At 45.8% G+C, this 19,799-nt stretch overlaps 1 protein-coding gene across 1 annotated transcript in view; it reads right to left on the reverse strand.

The window, feature by feature from the left end:
- Positions 1–8,367, reverse strand: part of LOC110495492 (adhesion G-protein coupled receptor G7) — a 48,472-nt gene extending 40,105 nt beyond the window's left edge. The window contains exons 1-8 of the mRNA XM_036951412.1: positions 7,803–8,367; positions 6,802–6,906; positions 6,569–6,678; positions 4,754–4,897; positions 4,549–4,634; positions 4,266–4,399; positions 3,779–3,892; positions 3,373–3,542 (exon numbers count right to left, since the gene is read on the reverse strand). Coding sequence (XP_036807307.1) covers positions 3,373–3,542; positions 3,779–3,892; positions 4,266–4,399; positions 4,549–4,634; positions 4,754–4,897; positions 6,569–6,678; positions 6,802–6,906; positions 7,803–8,367 — 1,428 coding nt within the window. The remainder of the gene's footprint in view (positions 1–3,372; positions 3,543–3,778; positions 3,893–4,265; positions 4,400–4,548; positions 4,635–4,753; positions 4,898–6,568; positions 6,679–6,801; positions 6,907–7,802) is intronic.
- Between the last annotated feature and the right edge of the window lie 11,432 nt (positions 8,368–19,799).

Here is a 19,799-nt window from a genome sequence, read left to right on the forward strand (position 1 = left end):
TGGATAAAAGTCTGAAACAATGTCTTCATTGATGTTATTGTATCCCTCGCAGCAAACAGACAAAACATAAATCAATCATTGACTATAAACCAAACTTAAAAATTAATAAACCAAACTAAAAACAGTAAGGTTATATATGGGTAATAATCATTTCATAAGTTAAATGCATCATACATTTTTGCACATCTGAAGTGAAAGCAATTTTCCTACACAATTCTCAATCATAGAAGACTCTTAACCTCTTAATGAACATCTTAAATCACCCTGAATAAATCAAATATAGAGCAAGTCTTATCTGTAGCAAAGACAGCCATAATACTGATAACAAGTTCAGACAGGTGCCATTAATACAGGTAACGAGTGGAGGACAGAGGAGCCTCTTAAAGAAGAAGTTACAGGTCTGTGAGAGCCAGAAATCTTGCTTGTTTGTAGGTGACCAAATACTTATTTTCCACCATAATTTGCAAATAAATCCATTAAAAATCCTACAATGTGATTTTCTGGATTTTTTTTCTAATTTTGTCTGTCATAGTTGAAGTGTACCTATGATGAAAATTACAGGCCTCTCTCATCTTTTTAAGTGGGAGAACTTGCACAATTGGTGGCTGTCTAAATACTTTTTTGCCCCACTGTATGCGAGAAACCTGTTCATATGTATAGACCCCAGTGGGAGGAGTATATCTCTCCTGCCCAACCCTTCATTCCTCCTGAAGGTTCTGTCAGACAGGCATGTGAACATCCCTTTTATCCTGACTGCTTACAACCCCCCGGCAGTGAGGGGGAGTCTGGGCCTTCCTCCGGGCATGCTGTGCCCTGTGAAGGCACTGGCTGCCTATGTGGAGTAGACACGGTCAGTGAGAACAACAGACCAGCTCTTTGTCTGCTATGGTGAGAGAGTCCTGAGGGCTGGGTTATCAAAGCAGAGGCTCTCTCACTGGATCGTGGACACGATTAAGACAGCATACCGCCTGACTGGCAGGCCAGTGCTGGGATCTGTGGGGGCACATTCAACACGAGGTGTGGCTGCACCCTGGGCTCTACTGAGAGCCGACTGGCATAGCCCCTCGCTGATAACTGTGCTGCGGCCAGCTATGTTTCCACTTGCTCCTTTGCTAGGTACTATCGGATAAATGTGGCACCTCCCTCTGTGGTTGGTTCAGCAGCCCTGGGCGTCGCTGGGACCCCTTCCTCATTGTCAAACCCTGCATTGTGGTCCCGCGCTTCGCCGCTGGCTGGCCATGTTTCTCTAGCACCGACTAAATCTGGTACGTGTATACCAATATATTGGAGTGATCCAATATAGTGAAACACAACAAAAGTTATGTGTATGTGAGCTATATGGATTACTACAATTCTCTACGGTGCTAGAGGCTCCTCAAAAAGTATGTAGAGAACGTGTGTCGCGGCCATGGGGTCTATACATAGGGGCGGACCCCATCCGTGACAGGTGTACACAGGAGTAAATCTGTAAATCCTCACCTCGGATGTGTCCCTCTGCCACGGAGTGACATCAATATATTGGAGTGAACCATATAGCTCACATAACCGTGGTTTCATATGTAACCTTCGATGTTTGATGTGGGGATTGAGAGTCATCATACCCCAGAAATACAAACAGCTTTTACAGCAACTACATGAAAGGCATGTTGTAATTGTCAAAATGAAGCTGCTTGCGAGAGCCACTTCTGGTGGCTCAGGCTGGATCAACAGATAGAAGATATGGCAAAGAACTGTAGCGGATGTTTGGAAACCTTTCACATACTGCTCCTACCCCAGTCCACTTATGGGAATAGCCCATTGCAGAGAATTCATGTGGACGCCAGCCCCTTTGAAAAGCACGTTTCTGGTTATAGTTGATGTCAATTCCAAATGAACAGAGGTGTTTGGCACTGACTCCTCCACCTCAGCTCAGACTATAGTGTCTCAGAACAACTTTTACTCGCTTCGGATCGGTTCTGCAGCTGGCAAGCGACAAAGTGCCAGCTTTTGTAAGTGATGAGTTTTCAAGATTCATGTCGGCCGGGAACGCCATCTCCAAACAGTACAGGAAGTGATGGTGCGAGATTACAGAAGGGTGAGGAAATGGACAAGAGGGACCGTACACACACAAACGGGACCCAGAACTTACCAGGTTCAAGTGAGCCCAGACATAATGTGGCGCCGTCACATTAACCAAATGCATTCCACGGAAAACAGAACAACAATCGAGAGAGAACAGGCACAGAGAGATCCTGAGAGTGACACACAGGGAACTGTAGAAGACGGTGGGACGGTACAGAGACCCCAGGCTGAAAGAAGAGAACGTGTGGATGAAGGTGCTGCTATAGCAGAAACTATTATGGACCAAGCACACACTGCAGATGTGCAGGAGCCTCCAGACAATCCAAGGCGCTACCCAGAAGGAAGACACCAGACAATCCAAGGCGCTACCCAGAACGAAGACACCAGACAATCCAAGGCGCTACCCAGAAGGAAGACACCAGACAGACTGGACTTATAAACAAACAAACACAAACAAAAATGAACTGTTCAAGTTCAAATCAAAAGATGCAAAATAACGACAACAAGTTCTGGGAAATGTTTCAGTTGTGGTTTGGTAGAAGTTACTCTGATTGTATAAGAGAAGGAATGTCATGTTCTGTTAATTACTGATGTCTCCTTTAAGAACAGAGCACTGTACTTGCACTAACTAGCTTTAGCAAATGTGAAGCTCCAGTTCACTTCCTTGTATTGGAGACTTTCTTATTATGTCCAATAGTAATAAGAGCTAAGACACTACAAAATGGCTGGGTCACGAGAATCTTCAGATATCAAAATGGGGTCATGTTTCAAAAAAGTCTAGGAACGCCAGATATGTCAGAGTGTGGTTAGTAAAAGGGAGATGAAGGCAGCTAGCTATTCACCATCAGTACAGCAAAGTTAGTGGTGTGATTGCAGAAACATCGCAGGCCGTCTGCTGAGTGGTTGACTTTGGAGCAGCCAAAGGTGCGCCAGTCTTTCAACGTGTAGTTCCATGACACGCAGGCAAAGTCATAGAGGGAGGCGTTGGGAATAGCCTGAGAAGTGAGAACAGACACAAACTCACTGTAAATCCTTCAGCAAAAGACGTGTACTCACAGTACTCATCTTTTTAAAATTCTCAGTCAATTGTGAAGTCTAACAGGTTTAAGTAAATGTGGGAAAGAAGAAATACCAATTATAATAGATTGTATTATGTACAAGACAACATATGTTCCCTGTAGCGGATAAGCATCAATGGAGAACTTCGATCAGGGGTGTCAAACATGTGACTTAGATCATGAATAACTTCCCAATGCATTTCCCAGAGAATTTGGACCACGTTGTGTTTATTGATTCTAAGAGAAATCTTACTGTGGGCTTGAAGAGCATCTCAACATGTAACCCAGACACTTGTCCCAGGTTAGCAGAGATGACCCTTCTGCTGGTCCCTGAAGAAGCTCTGAAAGCCCTGGACCTGAAGAACCGGTCGTTTTGGTAGAGCACAAAACCAATGGAGTTGTTTGTGTTTTTACTACGTAAAACTGAGTGGGGTGAGAAAGAGGGGAGAGAGAGAGAGGGAGAAAGAGTGATTGTTGTTCATATCAGGACTTCATATACATGAGTAGTTTGACCTTGCCTTGAGGGCTTATCTCGATAGTGACTCTAAATGTAAATGTTTGGAGACCACAAAGAGCAGTTAAGCTCTCTTGGTGAATGCGGAACAAGGAAATTGAAATTTGAGTTCATACACTATGTTTGCATACCAACACTGGCTCACCTGGTGTGAATTTTAAGACAATCTGGACATCGGTCGCACCTCCTTCATCAGCTATCAGTTCAGAAGTATTTGTGTTGAGATGAATTCTGTTGGCCACAAAATTACCAGATCTTCCTGGAGAAGGAGATTCATTTGATTTAGCAATTTAAATCAGAACAATATAGTGTTACTTCAGTACCACAGGAGGTGGGTGGCACATTCATGGGAGTACAGGCTCATTGTAACGGCTGAAGCAGAATAAGTTGAATTGTATCAAATACATCAATGTGTTTTATGCTATTCCATTCGCTCCATTACAGCCATTAATATGAGCCATCTTCAGCAGCCACCACAGTTCTGCAGTACAACAAATCAAATCCATACCAAACCTTATTGACCATCAGAGGAGAAACATTTGAAAATTGAGAAGTTTTACACAGTCTGTCAACACAGATAGAAACTATCACTTTAAATGCCAGTGTGTAGGTTCACTAGCAGTCTCACCCACCAGTCAGAGCAGTAAACTGGATCCCTACTGTGTCACTTGGTACTTGGACAGACTGGACTACCAGGTTGGGCTGAACCACCAAGGACACATTATTGTGCTGGTCCAGGGAAAACTTCTCCAGGGTCTCTGTGAGGCTGGGAGAGAAACACAGAAAAACATTAGTTTACATGCACCCATACAGACACGCACTGAGGCACACGTACACACATAAACTCAAGCATATGTAGAAATACACACCACCACACACGCACGCTCACACACACAGACAAACACACTCCTGTACTTTTGGACAGCGTCTCTCTCCTGTGTACTGTCCTCACTGGCATTGAGCAGCTGACTGATGGTGGTTACAGCTGCCACTGTGATGTCCTGCAACATAATCAAAACCAGGGGATGAACCTCAAGTGTTCAAGTCACTGCAGTGACAACCTCACGTTTCTCTCCAGAACATGTCATAGTTCACGACTTGATTTCAAAACATGTTATACCTCTGTGATATTTGCAGACTGAAGCAGTGTGTTAGCTATCTGAGCTGCTGTGGTGATGTTGTCAGCTGACAGCCGCTCTGGTTGGGAGGTCAGGATCTGAGTACTGAAGGCTAACTGTTGTAAATTACCTGAACTGCTGGAGATCTGAACAGGGAGAGACAAGGATTTTTATTTATTATATTTTAGTATTGATTTTCAACAGAACATTGTATAAGTTGCAGCAACATCCTGAACCAGCTGCATTAAGTACTGCAGTGCATCTCCTCCTCATGGACTGCACGAGATTTGCCTGTTCTTGCTGTGAGATGTTACCCCACTCTTCCACCAAGGCACCTGCAAGTTCCCTGACATTTCTGGGGGGAAATCTAACAGGTCCCAGACGTGCTCAATGGGATTGAGATCCGGGCTTTTCGCTGGCCATGGCAGAACACTGAAATTCCTGTCTTGCAGGAAATCACGCACAGAATGAGCAGTATGGCTGGTGGCATTGTCATGCTGGAGGGTCATGTCAGGATGAGACTGCAGGAAGGGTACCACATGAGGGAGGAGGATGTCTTCCCTGTAACGCACAGCATTGAGATTGCCTGCAATGACAACAAGCACAGTCCGATGATGCTGTGACACACCGCCCCAGACCATGACGGACCCTCCACCTCCAAATCGATCCCGTTCCAGAGTACAGGCATCGCAGTAACGCTCATTCCTTCGACGATAAACACGAATCCGACCATCACCCCTGGTGAGACAAAACCGCGACTCGTCAGTGAAAAGCACTTTTTGCCAGTCCTGTCTGGTCCAGCGATGGTGGGTTTGTGCCCCTAGGCGACATTGTTGCCGGTGATGCCTTACATCAGGCCTACAATTCCTCAGTCCAGCCTCTCTCATTCTATTGTGGACAGTCTGAGCACTGATGGAGGGATTGTGCGTTCCTGGTGTAACTCGGGCAGTTGTTGATGCAATCCTGTACCTGTCCTGCAGGTGTGATGTTCGGATATACCGATCCTGTGCAGGTGTTGTTACACGTGGTCTGCCATTGCGAGGACGACCAGCTGTCCGTCCTGTCTCCTGCAGCGCTGTCTTCGGTGTCTCACAGTACGGACATTGCAATTTATTGCCCTGGCCACATCTGCAGTCCTCATGCCTCCTTGCAGCATGCCTTAGACATGTTCACGCAGATGAGCAGGGACCCTGGGCATCTTTCTTTTGGTGTTTTTCAGTCAGTAGAAAGGCCTCTTTAGTGTCCTAAGTTTTCATAACTGTGACCTTAATTGCCTACCGTCTGTAAGCTGTTAGTGTCTTAATGACCGTTCCACAGGTGCATGAATTGTTTATGGTTTATTGAACAAGCATGGGAAACAGTGTTTAAACCCTTTACAATGAAGATCTGTGAAGTTATTTGGACTTTCACAAATTATCTTTGGAAGACAGGATCCTGAAAAAGGGACGTTTCTTTTTTTGCTGAGTTTATGTGGCTCAGTTGGTAGAGAATGGCACTTGCAATGCCAGGGTTGTGGGTTCGATTCCCACAGGGGACAAGTATGAAAATGTATGCACTCGCTACTATAGGTCACTCTGGATAAGAGCGTCTACTAAACGTAAAACACAATAAATAAATAAATAATGTTTCTCATCAACTGTTAAGCAGAATAAAGGAACAGAATACATGATCTGAAGGTAGAAGCCAGTTGTTACTGATCTTCAAACTGTAAGATCCCCTCCTCATAATGATGACTGTAACTGACCCAAAGAAAGAAGAACGCTAAATTGAGACTGGTCATAAATCAAGAAAATAAAAACATATGCCTATTGACTTACATTTCCTTGAATGTCACTGAGGGTTAATTCACACTGCAGCTTGTGAGGAGAACCAAACATTGGAGAGCCAGTGTCATTCAAACATCTTGCTGAGGCTTTTGGTAAACCGGCTGGAGGAACCAAGATGAACAGATACTCAAGATTTTATGTTACCTAATACAACATTAATTAGGACTGTAACAGACGAATAAATTTTTCTCATTTTAGGTGAATAAAAGTGGTGAATAACATACCACTGGTTGTCTTCTCATCACACAACTCTTTTGAATAAGCAGACCAGCCAACAGTTGTTCTTGGGAAGGAAAAATCACCAATGATGGTGGAATTGCAGAAATTCCCTATCGAAGTAAAATACATTTCAACATGGAGCAAATGTATGACTGAACATTAAATGTATATTCTGAATGTGAAATCCAAGGAATAGTGTTGTGGACTGTGAATGTGAAATCCAGGGTTAGGTATAGTAGCGGAGTGGTGTGTAGTCTGAATGTGAGATGCAGGGTTATGTGTAGTATTGTAGTGGTGTGTACTGTGAATATGAGATCCAGGGTTAGGTGTAGTATTGTAGTGGTGTGTACTGTGAATGTGAGATCCAGGGTTAGGTATAAAAATGTAGTGGTGTGTACTGTGAATGTGAGATCCAGGGTTAGGAGCAGTATTGTAGTGGTGTGTACTGTGGATGTGAGATTGAGGGTTAGGTATAGTAGTATAGTATTGTGGAGGAGTCTGAATGGTAGATCCAGGGATAGGTATAGTAGTGTAGTATTGTGGAGTGGAGTCTGAATGGTAGATCCAGGGTTAGGTATAGCAGTGTAGTATTGTGGAGGAATCTGAATGGTAGATCCAGGGTTAGGTATAGTAGGGAGTATTGTGGAGGAATCTGAATGGTAGATCCAGGGATAGGTATAGTAGCGTAGTATTGTGGAGGAGTCTGAATGGTAGATCCAGGGTTAGGTATAGTAGTGTAGTATTGTGGAGGAGTCTGAATGGTAGATCCAGGGTTAGGTATAGTAGTGTAGTATTGTGGAGGAGTCTGAATGGTAGATCCAGGGTTAGGTATAGTAGTGTAGTATTGTGGAGGAGTCTGAATGGTAGATCCAGGGTTAGGTATAGTAGTGTAGTATTGTGGAGGAGTCTGAATGGTAGATCCAGTGTTAGGTATAGTAGTGTAGTATTGTGGAGGAGTCTGAATGGTAGATCCAGGGTTAGGTATAGTGTAAGTGTGTGGATGTACCCTCTGAACAGGTCTCTCCGTTCCACTCATCAGGACAGATACAGACTCCACTCTGCAGCTCACCACCGTTGATACAGACCAGAGGAAGGATTGTGGTGGTAGTGGTGGAGATGGTGGTGGTGGTAGAGGTGGTAGGAGAGGTGGTGGTGGTGGTAGGGGTGGAGGTGGTGGTGTTAGACGTGGTGCTAGAGGTGGTGGTGGTGGTGGTGTTAGACATGGTGGGAGAGGTGGTGGTGGAGTTGGTGTTAGATATGGTGTTAGAGATGATAGGATAGGTGGTGGTGGTGGTGTTAGAGATGGTAGGAGAGGTGTTGGTAGAGGTGGTGGTAGTGTTGGTAGAGGTGGTGGTGGTGTTGGTGTTAGACGTGGTGTTAGAGATGATAGGAGAGGTGGTGGTGGTGTTGGTGTTAGATGTGGTGTTAGAGATGATAGGAGAGGTGGTGGTAGAGGTGGTGGTGGTGTTGGTAGAGGTGGTGTTAGAGATGATAGGAGAGGTGGTGGTGGTGTTAGAGATGGTAGGAGAGGTGGTGGTAGTGTTGGTAGAGGTGGTGGTGGTGTTAGACATGGTGTTAGAGATGGTAGGAGAGGTGGTGGTGGTGTTGGTGTTAGACGTGGTGTTAGAGATGATAGGAGAGGTGGTGGTGGTGGTGGTGGTGGTAGAGGTGGTAGGAGAGGTGGTGGTGGTGGTAGAGGTGGAGGTGGTGGTGGTGGTGGTAGAGGTGGAGATGGTGGTAGAGGTGGTGGTGGTGGTGGTTGAGGTGGAGATGGTGGTGGTGGTGGTAGAGGTGGTAGGAGAGGTGGTGGTGGTAGAGGTGGAGGTGGTGGTGTTAGACGTGGTGTTAGAGATCGTATGAGAGGTGGTGGTGGTGTTGGTGTTAGACATAGTGTTAGAGTTGATAGGAGAAGTGGTGGTGGTGTTTGAGATGGTAGGAGAGGTGTTGGTAGAGGTGGTGGTAGTGTTGGTAGAGGTGGTGGTGGTGTTAGAGATGGTGCTAGAGGTGGTGGTAGAGGTGGTGGTAGTGTTGGTAGAGGTGGTGGTGGTGTTGGACATGGTGTTAGAGATGGTAGGAGGGGTGGTGTTGGTGTTAGACATGGTGTTAGAGATGGTAGGAGAGGTGGTGGTGGTGTTGGTGTTAGACGTGGTGTTAGAGATGGTAGGAGAGTTGGTGGTGTTGGTGTTAGACGTGGTGTTAGAGATGGTAGGAGAGGTGGTGGTGTTGGTGTTAGACGTGGTGTTAGAGATGGTAGGAGAGGTGGTGGTGTTGGTGTTAGACGTGGTGTTAGAGGTGGTGGTGGTGTTAGAGATGGTAGGAGAGGTGTTGGTAGAGGTGTTGGTAGACGTGGTGGTGGTGTTGGTAGAGGTGGTGGGGAGACTGATACTGGTGATAGGGATAGAGGTAGGGTAACCAGTAGTTGCAAGACCAGTAGTGTTTATGTAACCAATAGCTGGAGGATCAGTAGTAGTTAGGTAACTAGTAGTTGGATGACCAGTAGTAGCTGCAGGGTATTCAGTAGTTGGAGTGTCGGTAGTTGGAGTGTCAGTAGTTGGAGTGTCGGAAGTTAGATTATCAATAGTTGGAGTGTCGGTAGTTAGATTATCAGTAGTTGGCATGTCGGTAGTTGGACTGTCAGAAGTTAGATTATCAGTAGTTGGAATGTCATTAGTTGGAGGGGCACTAGCTGGAGAGTCAGGCGTTAAAGGGTCATCAGTAGTTGGGATAGTTATGTCAATGGTGGTTGGAATGGCAGAGGATGTGGTGAGATCCCCCTGTGGAAAAGAGACTTTAAAAAAGATAATTAATTCAGTAAACCACATAAACAAGGATACATAGTGTCAGTTCCTATAATCATAGGAGATGATCCATGCTGTTCCAGTTTCATTGTGTCTGCATCAGTGTAGAAATGTTTTCTACTGTAGTTTATGAGATAAAGAAATCTTTAACACGGTTGACATTTGATAGCAAAGGCTACTCTGTTATCAACTGTATCTGAGACCTGACAGTAGTCTATTTACAGTCTGTAAACAATGTCTTAACAGTAAATCGAAAGTGTTTGGATTAAAATACAGTCTGAAACAATGTCTTCATTGATGCTATTGTATCCCTCACAACAAACAGACAAAACATAAATCAATCATTGCCTATAAATCGAACTTTAAAATTAAATAAACCAAATTGTAAAAATAGTAAGGTTATATATGGGTAATAATCAATTGATAAGTTAAATGCATCATACATTTTTGCACATCTGAATTGAAAGCAATTTTCCAACACAATTCTCAATCACAGAAGACTTCTTAACAACAACATCAAACACTGAGTATACCAAACATTAGGAACACCTTCCTGATATTGAGTTGCACCTCCACACACTTTTGCCCTCAGAACAGCCTCAACTCGTCAGGGCATGGACTCTACAAGGTGTCGAAAGGGATGGTGTCCCATTTTGACTCCAATGCTTCCCACAGCTATGTCAAGTTGGCTGGATGTCCTTTGGGTGGTGAATCATTCTTGATACACACAGGAAACTGTTGAGCATGAAAAACCCAGCAGCGTTGCAGTTCTTGAACAAAAACGGTGGGCCAGGCACCTATTCCCATACCTGTTCAAAGGGACTTAAATCTTTTGTCTTGCCCATTCACCCACTGAATGGAACACATACACAATCCATGTAACAATTGTCTCAAGGCTTAAAAATCCTTCTTTAAACTGCCCCCCCCCCCTTCATCTACATTGATTGAAGTAAATTTAACAAGTGACATTAATAAAGCATCATAGCTTTCACCTGGAATCACCTGGCCAGTTTATGTCATAGAAAAAGCAGGTGTTCTTAATGTTTTGTACAGTCAGTGTATGTCTGAACATCTAAAACCACCCTGAATGAATCAAATATATAGCAAGTCTTACCTGTAGCAAAGACAACCATAATCCATAGCTCTTTCATTTCTGCTGTTTCCAGTCATCCAGTATCAGCAGACTGCACATTATTAGACCGTCTGTGGGTCTTATGCTGCTCTCCTCCTGTCACAGAGACTACGCGCAGATACCAGTTAATTATTTACTTTTGATATTAAGGGGGAAGTACTGTACATTGGCTCCAACACAACTCACATTGTCAACAGGATCAGTAAAGACACACACAAATAAGTCAGCTATGTGACAGGATGAATAAAATGCACCACTCAACCAATAGCATTACCATTCTCTATGCAAAACATTATTGGTTGCAGCAGGGAAGGTACAGTACAGTGCATGTTTAGTTTTTTTGCCCTAGCACTACACAGTTAATTCAAATAACCAACTCAAGATTTGATTATTTGAATCAAACTACATTGAAATGACCTAAACCACATCGAAACTGTGTTGAAATTATAATTGTATTTTTTATTTCACCTTTATTTAACCAGGTAAGCTTTGCAACTGCGACCTGGCCAAGATAAAGCATAGCAGTTCAACACATACAACAACACAGAGTTACACATGGAATGAACAAAACATACAGTCAATAATACAGTAGAACAAAAAGAAAACAAAGTCTATATACAGTGAGTGCAAATAAGGTCAAATAAGGGAGTTAAGGCAATAAATAGGCCATGGTGGCGAAGTAATTACAATATGGCAATTAAACACTGGAATGGTAGATGTGCAAAAGATGGATGTGCAAGTAGAGATACTGTGGTGCAAAAGGAGCAAAATAAATAAATACAGTATGAGAATGAGGTAGATAGATACGAACAGGTGCAGTGATCTGTGAGCTGCTCTGACCGATGGTTCTTAAAGCTAGATGGGAATGGGATGGGAATCTCCAGCTTCAGTGATTTTTGCAGTTCGTTCCAGTCAGTGGCAGCAGAGAACTGGAAGGAAAGGCGACCAAAAGAGGAATTGGCTTTGGGGGTGACCAGTGAGATATACCTGCTGAAGCGTGTGCTACGAGTGGGTGCTGCTATGGTGACCAGCGAGCTGAGATAGGGCAGGGCTTTACCTAGCAGAGACTTGTAGATAACCTGTAGCCACTGGGTTTGGCGACGAGTATGAAGCGAGGGCCAGCCAACGAGAGCGTACAGGTCGCAGTGGTGGGTAGTATATGGGGCTTTGGTGACAAAACGGATGGCACTGTGATAGACTGCATCCAGTTTGTTGAGTAGAGTGTTGGAGGCTATTTTATAGATGACATCACCGAAGTCAAGGATCGGTAGGATGGTCAGTTTTACGAGGGTATGTTCGGCAGAAACCAAGGCTGTTGAGTCTGCTAATAAGAATGTGGTGATTGACAGAGTCGAAAGCCTTAGCTAGGTCGATGAATACAGCTGCACAGTAATGTCTCTTATCGATGGCGGTTATGATATCGTTAAGGACCTTGAGCGTGGTTGAGGCGCACCCATGACCAGCTCGGAAACCAGATTGCATAGCAGAGAAGGTACGATGTGATTCAAAATGGTCAGTAATCTGTTTGTTAACTTGGCTTTCGAAGACCTTAGAGATGCAGGGTAGGATAGATTTAGCCTGGACCTGCATGTATAGTCACTTCACTCTTTCCAGCTTGATAAAAGTAATCGAAACAAAAGCTAGACAGTCAGGGAGCCTGGAATATTCCAAAATCGATGGATAGAGGACGAGTTTGAGCAAATGTTGAATGCGAGGAAGTATCTAAATGGGGGTCATCGCTGTTGGGTCACCTGACAGGTACTCGCCACCCTGAGTATTCTGGGAGCTGGATGGTACCGCAATCGCTACTCCTTCTTCCTCCATCAAGGAACTCAGAACCAGAATCACCTTTATTCACCAATGCATTTGCATGTACAGGAATTTGACTCTGTGAAATGGTGCTGCCACAGTAAACAGAATATACAGACAGACAATAAACAAACAGATTAGATACGGACAAAATGTATATATATATATATATATATATATATATATATATATACACACACAGTACCAGTCAAATAAACAGATATACTGTATATAGACACATAATTAATTTAGCCTATAGACCAGGCTAAAAACTACAGAATACACTATAAACACCAGGCTAAAAACTACAGACTACACTATAAACACCAGGCTAAAAACTACAGACTACACTATAAACACCAGTATAAAAACTACAGACTACACTATAAACACCAGTATAAAAACTACAGACTACACTATAAACACCAGTATAAAAACTACAGACTACACTATAAACACCAGTATAAAAACTACAGACTACACTATAAACACCAGTATAAAAACTACAGACTACACTATAAACACCAGTATAAAAACTACAGACTACACTATAAACACCAGGATAAAAACTACAGACTACACTATAAACACCAGTATAAAAACTACAGACTACACTATAAACACCAGGCTAAAAAGGCTTCTCAACAGTTTTAACCCCAAGCCATAAGACTCCTGAACAGGTAAACAAATGGCTACCCGGACTATTTGCATTGTGTGCCTCCCCCCAACCCCTATTTTACGCTGCTGCTACTCTCTGTTTATTATGTATGCATAGTCACTTTAACTATACATTAATGTACATACTACCTCAATTGGCCTGACCAACCAGTGCTCCTGCTGCACATTGGCTAACCGGGCTATCTGCATTGTGTCCCGCCACCCCCTACTCTCTGTACATCATATATGCATAGTCACTTTAACCATATCTACACTACATACTACCTCAATCAGCCCAACTAACCGGTGTCTGTATATAGCCTCGCTACTGCATATAGCCTCGCTACTGTTAGTTTTCCACTGTCTTTTTACTGTTGTTTTTATTTCTTTACTTACCTATTGTTCACCTAATACCTTTTTTTTGCACTATTGGTTAGAGCCTGTAAGTAAGCATTTCACTATAAGTTCTACTACACCTGTTGTATTAGGCACGTATGACAAATAAACTTTGATTTGATTTGAAACACCAGACTGGCATGGCAGCAAGCCATCTGTCCTGATGCAGCGGGTGTGTTCTGACCTGATGGGGCGGGTGTGTTCTGTCCTGATGGGGCAGCTGTTTTCTGTCCTGATGCAGCAGGTGTGTTCTGTCCTGATGGGGCAGCTGTTTTCTGTCCTGAGGGAGCAGGTGTGTTCATTCCTGATGCAGCAGGTGTGTTCTGTCCTGATGGGGAGTGTGTGTTCTGTCCTGATGGCGCAGGTGTGTTCTGTCCTGATGGCGCAGGTGTGTTCTGTCCTGATGCAGCAGGTGTGTTCTGTCCTGATGGCGCAGGTGTTTTCTGTCCTGATGGCGCAGGTGTGTTCTGTCCTGATGCAGCAGGTGTGTTCTGTCCTGATGGCGCAGGTGTTTTCTGTCCTGATGGCGCATGTGTGTTCTGTCCTGATGCAGCAGGTGTGTTCTGTCCTGATGCAGCAGGTGTGTTCTGTCCTGATGCAGCAGGTGTGTTCTGTCCTGATGGCGCAGGTGTTTTCTGTCCTGATGGCGCATGTGTGTTCTGTCCTGATGCAGCAGGTGTGTTCTGTCCTGATGCAGCAGGTGTGTTCTGTCCTGATGGCGCAGGTGTGTTCTGTCCTGATGCAGCAGGTGTGTTCTGTCCTGATGCAGCAGGTGTGTTCTGTCCTGATGCAGCAGGTGTGTTCTGTCCTGATGCAGCGGGTGTGTCCTGTCCTGATGGGGCGGGTGTGTCCTGTCCTGATGCAGCGGGTGTGTTCTGTCCTGATGCAGCAGGTGTGTTCTGTCCTGATGCAGCAGGTGTGTTCTGTCCTGATGCAGCGGGTGTGTCCTGTCCTGATGGGGCGGGTGTGTCCTGTCCTGATGCAGCGGGTGTGTTCTGTCCTGATGCAGCGGGTGTGTCCTGTCCTGATGGGGCGGGTGTGTCCTGTCCTGATGCAGCGGGTGTGTTCTGTCCTGATGCAGCAGGTGTGTTCTGTCCTGATGCAGCAGGTGTGTTCTGTCCTGATGCAGCGGGTGTGTCCTGTCCTGATGGGGCGGGTGTGTCCTGTCCTGATGCAGCGGGTGTGTTCTGTCCTGATGGGGCGGGTGTGTCCTGTCCTGATGCAGCGGGTGTGTTCTGTCCTGATGCAGCGGGTGTGTTCTGTCCTGATGCAGCAGGTGTGTTCTGTCCTGATGGGGAGTGTGTATTCTGTCCTGAGGCAGCGGGTGTGTTCTGTCCTGATGGGGAGTGTGTATTCTGTCCTGAGGCAGCGGGTGTGTTCTGTCCTGAGGGAGCGGGTGTGTTCTGCCCTGATGGGGAGTGTGTGTTCTGTCCTGATGGGGCGGGTGTGTTCTGTCCTGATGGGGCGGGTGTGTTCTGTCTTGATGTGGCGGGTGTGTTCTGTCCTGATGGGGCGGGTGTGTTCTGTCCTGATGGGGCGGGTGTGTTCTGTCCTGATGGGGCGGGTGTGTTCTGTCCTGATGGGGCGGGTGTGTTCTGTCCTGATGCAGCAGGTGTGTTCTGTCCTGATGCAGCAGGTGTGTTCTGCCCTGATGGGGAGTGTGTATTCTGTCCTGAGGCAGCGGGTGTGTTCTGTCCTGAGGGAGCGGGTGTGTTCTGCCCTGATGGGGAGTGTGTGTTCTGTCCTGATGGGGCGGGTGTGTTCTGTCCTGATGGGGCGGGTGTGTTCTGTCTTGATGTGGCGGGTGTGTTCTGTCCTGATGGGGCGGGTGTGTTCTGTCCTGATGGGGCGGGTGTGTTCTGTCCTGATGGGGCGGGTGTGTTCTGTCCTGATGGGGCGGGTGTGTTCTGTCCTGATGGGGCGGGTGTGTTCTGTCCTGATGGGGCGGGTGTGTTCTGCCCTGATGGGGTGTGTGTGTTCTGCCCTGATGCAGCGGGTGTGTTCTGTCTTGATGCAGCAGGTGTGTTCTGTCCTGATGCAGCAGGTGTGTTCTGCCCTGATGGGGAGTGTGTGTTCTGTCCTGATGGGGCGGGTGTGTTCTGTCCTGATGCAGCAGGTGTGTTCTGTCCTGATGCAGCAGGTGTGTTCTGCCCTGATGGGGAGTGTGTATTCTGTCCTGAGGCAGCGGGTGTGTTCTGTCCTGAGGGAGCGGGTGTGTTCTGCCCTGATGGGGAGTGTGTGTTCTGTCCTGATGTGGCGGGTGTGTTCTGTCCTGATGGGGCGGGTGTGTTCTGTCCTGATGGGGCGGGTGTGTTCTGTCCTGATGGGGCGGGTGTGTTCTGTCCTGATGGGGCGGGTGTGTTCTGTCCTGATGGGGCGGGTGTGTTCTGTCCTGATGGGGCGGGTGTGTTCTGCCCTGATGGGGTGTTTGTGTTCTGCCCTGATGCAGCGGGTGTGTTCTGTCCTGATGGGGCAGGTGTGCTCTGTCCGGATGGGGCGGGTGTGTTCTGTCCTGATGGGGCGTGTGTGTTCTGCCCTGATGGGGCGGGTGTGTCCTGTCCTGATGGGGCGTGTGTTCTGCCCTGGGTGCGTCGATCCATCCTGACGGGGTGCTTGCATTCCATTCATGCGGGTGTCTGCTATGTTAAAATATGGCTGAGCAATGCCACGCCACTCACCAAATGTGCATTCCTTTAAGTGGCCCAGCATGGTCTTTATTCATCTTTCTTCTCCATCGGCTTCCAGGCTCTGGTCTTGTCATTTTGAGTCTCCAATATTATTTAATAAAGATACAATTAATTATGGCTAGCCCAGTGCCACAACTCACACAATTATCATCAAGATACGTAGGCTAATACATCTTGTTCAAGATGCAATACTAATGTGCATTACCAAATAAAATTGTTAGGAATTTTGTCCCTTATATACAGTACACACATATGCTGAAATACTAAGGCTACCAGCTAGTAGTTATATTGTTATATTGTAATTCAATATGCATGGGGGTCTCGACTGAAGTAAATGATGTGATAAACTTGCATGACTAATACTAAAAGATAACGCTATTTTACTTAGTTAGCTCTTGCAAACACAAACGCAACTTTTCCCTGTGAGTTTGTACAAGCTCCCTGGCAAAACCATATAACGTATATTTGCTCCCTGGCAACTACCTAATCAACCCTGTTTTGCGTTTATTTCAAAGAACATATTGGACGACCTTACTTGAAATGTTATTGGACGCCAGTCAAAGACCCACGTGAAAGACGATTGGAATTAAAATTGAGGTCATTGCTTTGCTGATGCTGACGATGAGTGATCCACGCGGATCCTTGCCACAGATAGTTTGAATTTGCTAAGAAGATAAGAATCATAATCAACTGAATACACTGTGAACGATTACATTTTCGTACCCCAAGGTGAAATAATATCATTTTCAGGGCTATATCAAAATGGAAAATGATAGCGTGCTGTTGTATTTCTGCTGCATGTAGCCAGCTGCATGTAGCTACAGTAATATAACTACAACCGGGTTAGCAGCTAAGAAGAATTGTCCTCCATAGAGACAAAGGTTTTCCACAAAGAAAGTGCAGGATATGTCTCCAGAATTGGACCCAAATGAGCATTCTGGTAAGTACTGCACTAATCTGAAATCATTTGAATGTCTGCTACCTGTAGGATAAGCACCAGGAGAATGTCTCATGTCTCAACCAGTGATCTTTTGAGTGACATAAGGCTTTAACATTTTCTCTCCCTCATTTCAATTTCTCTTTCAGGACATTTTGCTTTTGTGAGGTTTGAGAATGGATGCACTGCAAAAATCTTCCAAACATCTGATATTCTAGGTGAAGAGGCAGTTCCTATCAGACAGCTGCAAGATCTTAGGTCAGGAGTAACCATTCTAGCCAAGTGGTCAGACGGCAGATTTTACAAGGCCACTGTTGAATACACTGGGCAGCCAGACCAGATTGAAAAAAAGGTTTGAAAGAAAAACAATGACAGATTCTTAGATATGGACAAGCAAGAGAAGGGCTTCCCACCTCAACCAACAGTACGTCAGTCACCCACATCTGAACATTTAAGCTTACGTGTCAAGTGACACTAATAATTGAGGAGCCCACTGTCTGAACACGGTGAAGATGTCAGATCAATACCTACTCTCTGCAGACAAAACACAGCCTGTCCATCTCTATGGTGGCAATGCACCCTCCCTGGTGAGACAGCATCAACCAGCCCCAATTGAACAGCACGCACCAACCCCAGTTGGACAGCATTCCCCAACCCCTATGAGACAGCACACACCCACCCTGGTGAGACAGCATCCACCAGCAGTGCAGGGACAGCTTCCCCTAGCCCCTGTGGGACAGCACTCACCAGCCCCCACTGGATGGAATGCACCAGCCTCAGTGGGACAGCACACACCAGCCCATGTGGGACAGCACGCACCAGCTCCCACTGGATGGAATGCACCAGCCTCAGTGGGACAGCACACACCAGCCCCAGTGGGACAGCATGCACAAGCCCTCACTGGATGGAATGCACCATTCCCAGTGGGACAGCACACACCAGCCCCAGTGGGACAGCATGCACAAGCCCTCACTGGATGGAATTCACCAGTCCCAGTGGGACAGCATGCACAAGCCCTCACTGGATGGAACGCACCAGCCTCAGTGGGACAGCACACACCAGCCCTCACTGGATGGAACGCACCAACCTCAGTGGGACAGCACACACCAGCCACAGTGGGACAGCACACACCAGCCCTCACTGGATGGAAAGCACCAGCCTAAGTGGGACAGCACACACCAGCCTCAGTGGGACAGCACACACCAGCTCCAGTGGGGCAGCACACACCAGCCCTCACTGGATGGAAAGCACCAGCCTCAGTGGGACAGCACACACCAGCCCTCACTGGATGGAAAGCACCAGCCTCAGTGGGACAGCACACACCAGCCCTCACTGGATGGAAAGCACCAGCCTCAGTGGGACAGCACACACCAGCCTCAGTGGGACAGCACACACCAGCCCAAATGGGACAGCACACACCAGCCCAAATGGGACAGCACACACCAGCCTCAGTGGGACAGCACACACCAGCTCCAGTGGGTCAGCTCACACCAGCCGCACGGCAGCTATGTGATGAGGGATGAGGTTGAAAAAATCCTGTGTGACAAGGGAAGGATGGAGGAAGTAATTTTGAGAATAGGTAAGTAATTAATATCATGTCACCTATCAAACTTTATTTTGTGAAGTTGAATTGTAAATCATTTTGAACAACTTCTCCAACCCCATTTCTGTTTGTTTGTTTTTTTACATTTGGAAGAGTGATTGGGCCTAATCATAATGAATGTACTGTATGTGCTATTGTCTCATCTCAGACCCAGTCCAGATCCGAGAGCTGCACATCGTTGGAGAGCAACACTGTGAGCTACAGGAGAGAAAGCCATCGGTGCTGTCCGGCGAGCGAGAGTTGTTTCCTGACAGTGGCATGTTCCTCTCATCCTTCCACCTTGCTGCCATCCATCAGGCATCTAGGCAAGATTTCTTGCATCTGTTTCATATCCTTTTTGACTGTTTTTTCTCAGTGGAAGAATGTGTCAATTCATTTGCCTTTGGACGCCATGGCAAGATCCCCGAGGGGAAGCGAGTCCTCGACCGGAAGAAGGTCAGCGGAATTCTAAGTAAGTATTTTCTCAAAGCTAGGTTACTTTGTTCCTTAACTGCCTACAGCAAATTAGGATTGATTCTTGATGAAAAGGATTTACGTATGTTATATGCTAATTCATCTCTGCAATCAAGTCAAATCAAGTTTCTGAAAACTGTATCTTAAATACCTCTAAAACAAACTAAAATCCCCAATGTTTTTTTTAAGATGTTTGTGTTTTGCATACTGAGTCCTTGAGTAGAAATGTCAGGTGTTATTTGTCAAAATATTCATGAAATGTTTTATATACTTTATTCCAGCCTGTCTTGCGATGTGCTTCCTTGGATGGTTGGACCGGAATCGATGGAGGCATTCATCAACAAGTGTAGGACCAGAGCAGGACAGAGTAGTGACTCAAATATTTTTGTTTGTGTACAATGTTCATATTTGCAATAAGGTTCATTTAAGAACATACTGCTATGTACTTGGTGTCACATGTAGGTTAGACTTTTTGTTGACTACATCTGGTGGGTGACAACTGCCTATTTTCATCTCTACAATATTATTTTG

The sequence above is a fragment of the Oncorhynchus mykiss genome, chromosome 18 (genome assembly GCF_013265735.2).
Source record: "Oncorhynchus mykiss isolate Arlee chromosome 18, USDA_OmykA_1.1, whole genome shotgun sequence".
NCBI classification, from domain to species: Eukaryota; Metazoa; Chordata; class Actinopteri; order Salmoniformes; family Salmonidae; genus Oncorhynchus; species Oncorhynchus mykiss.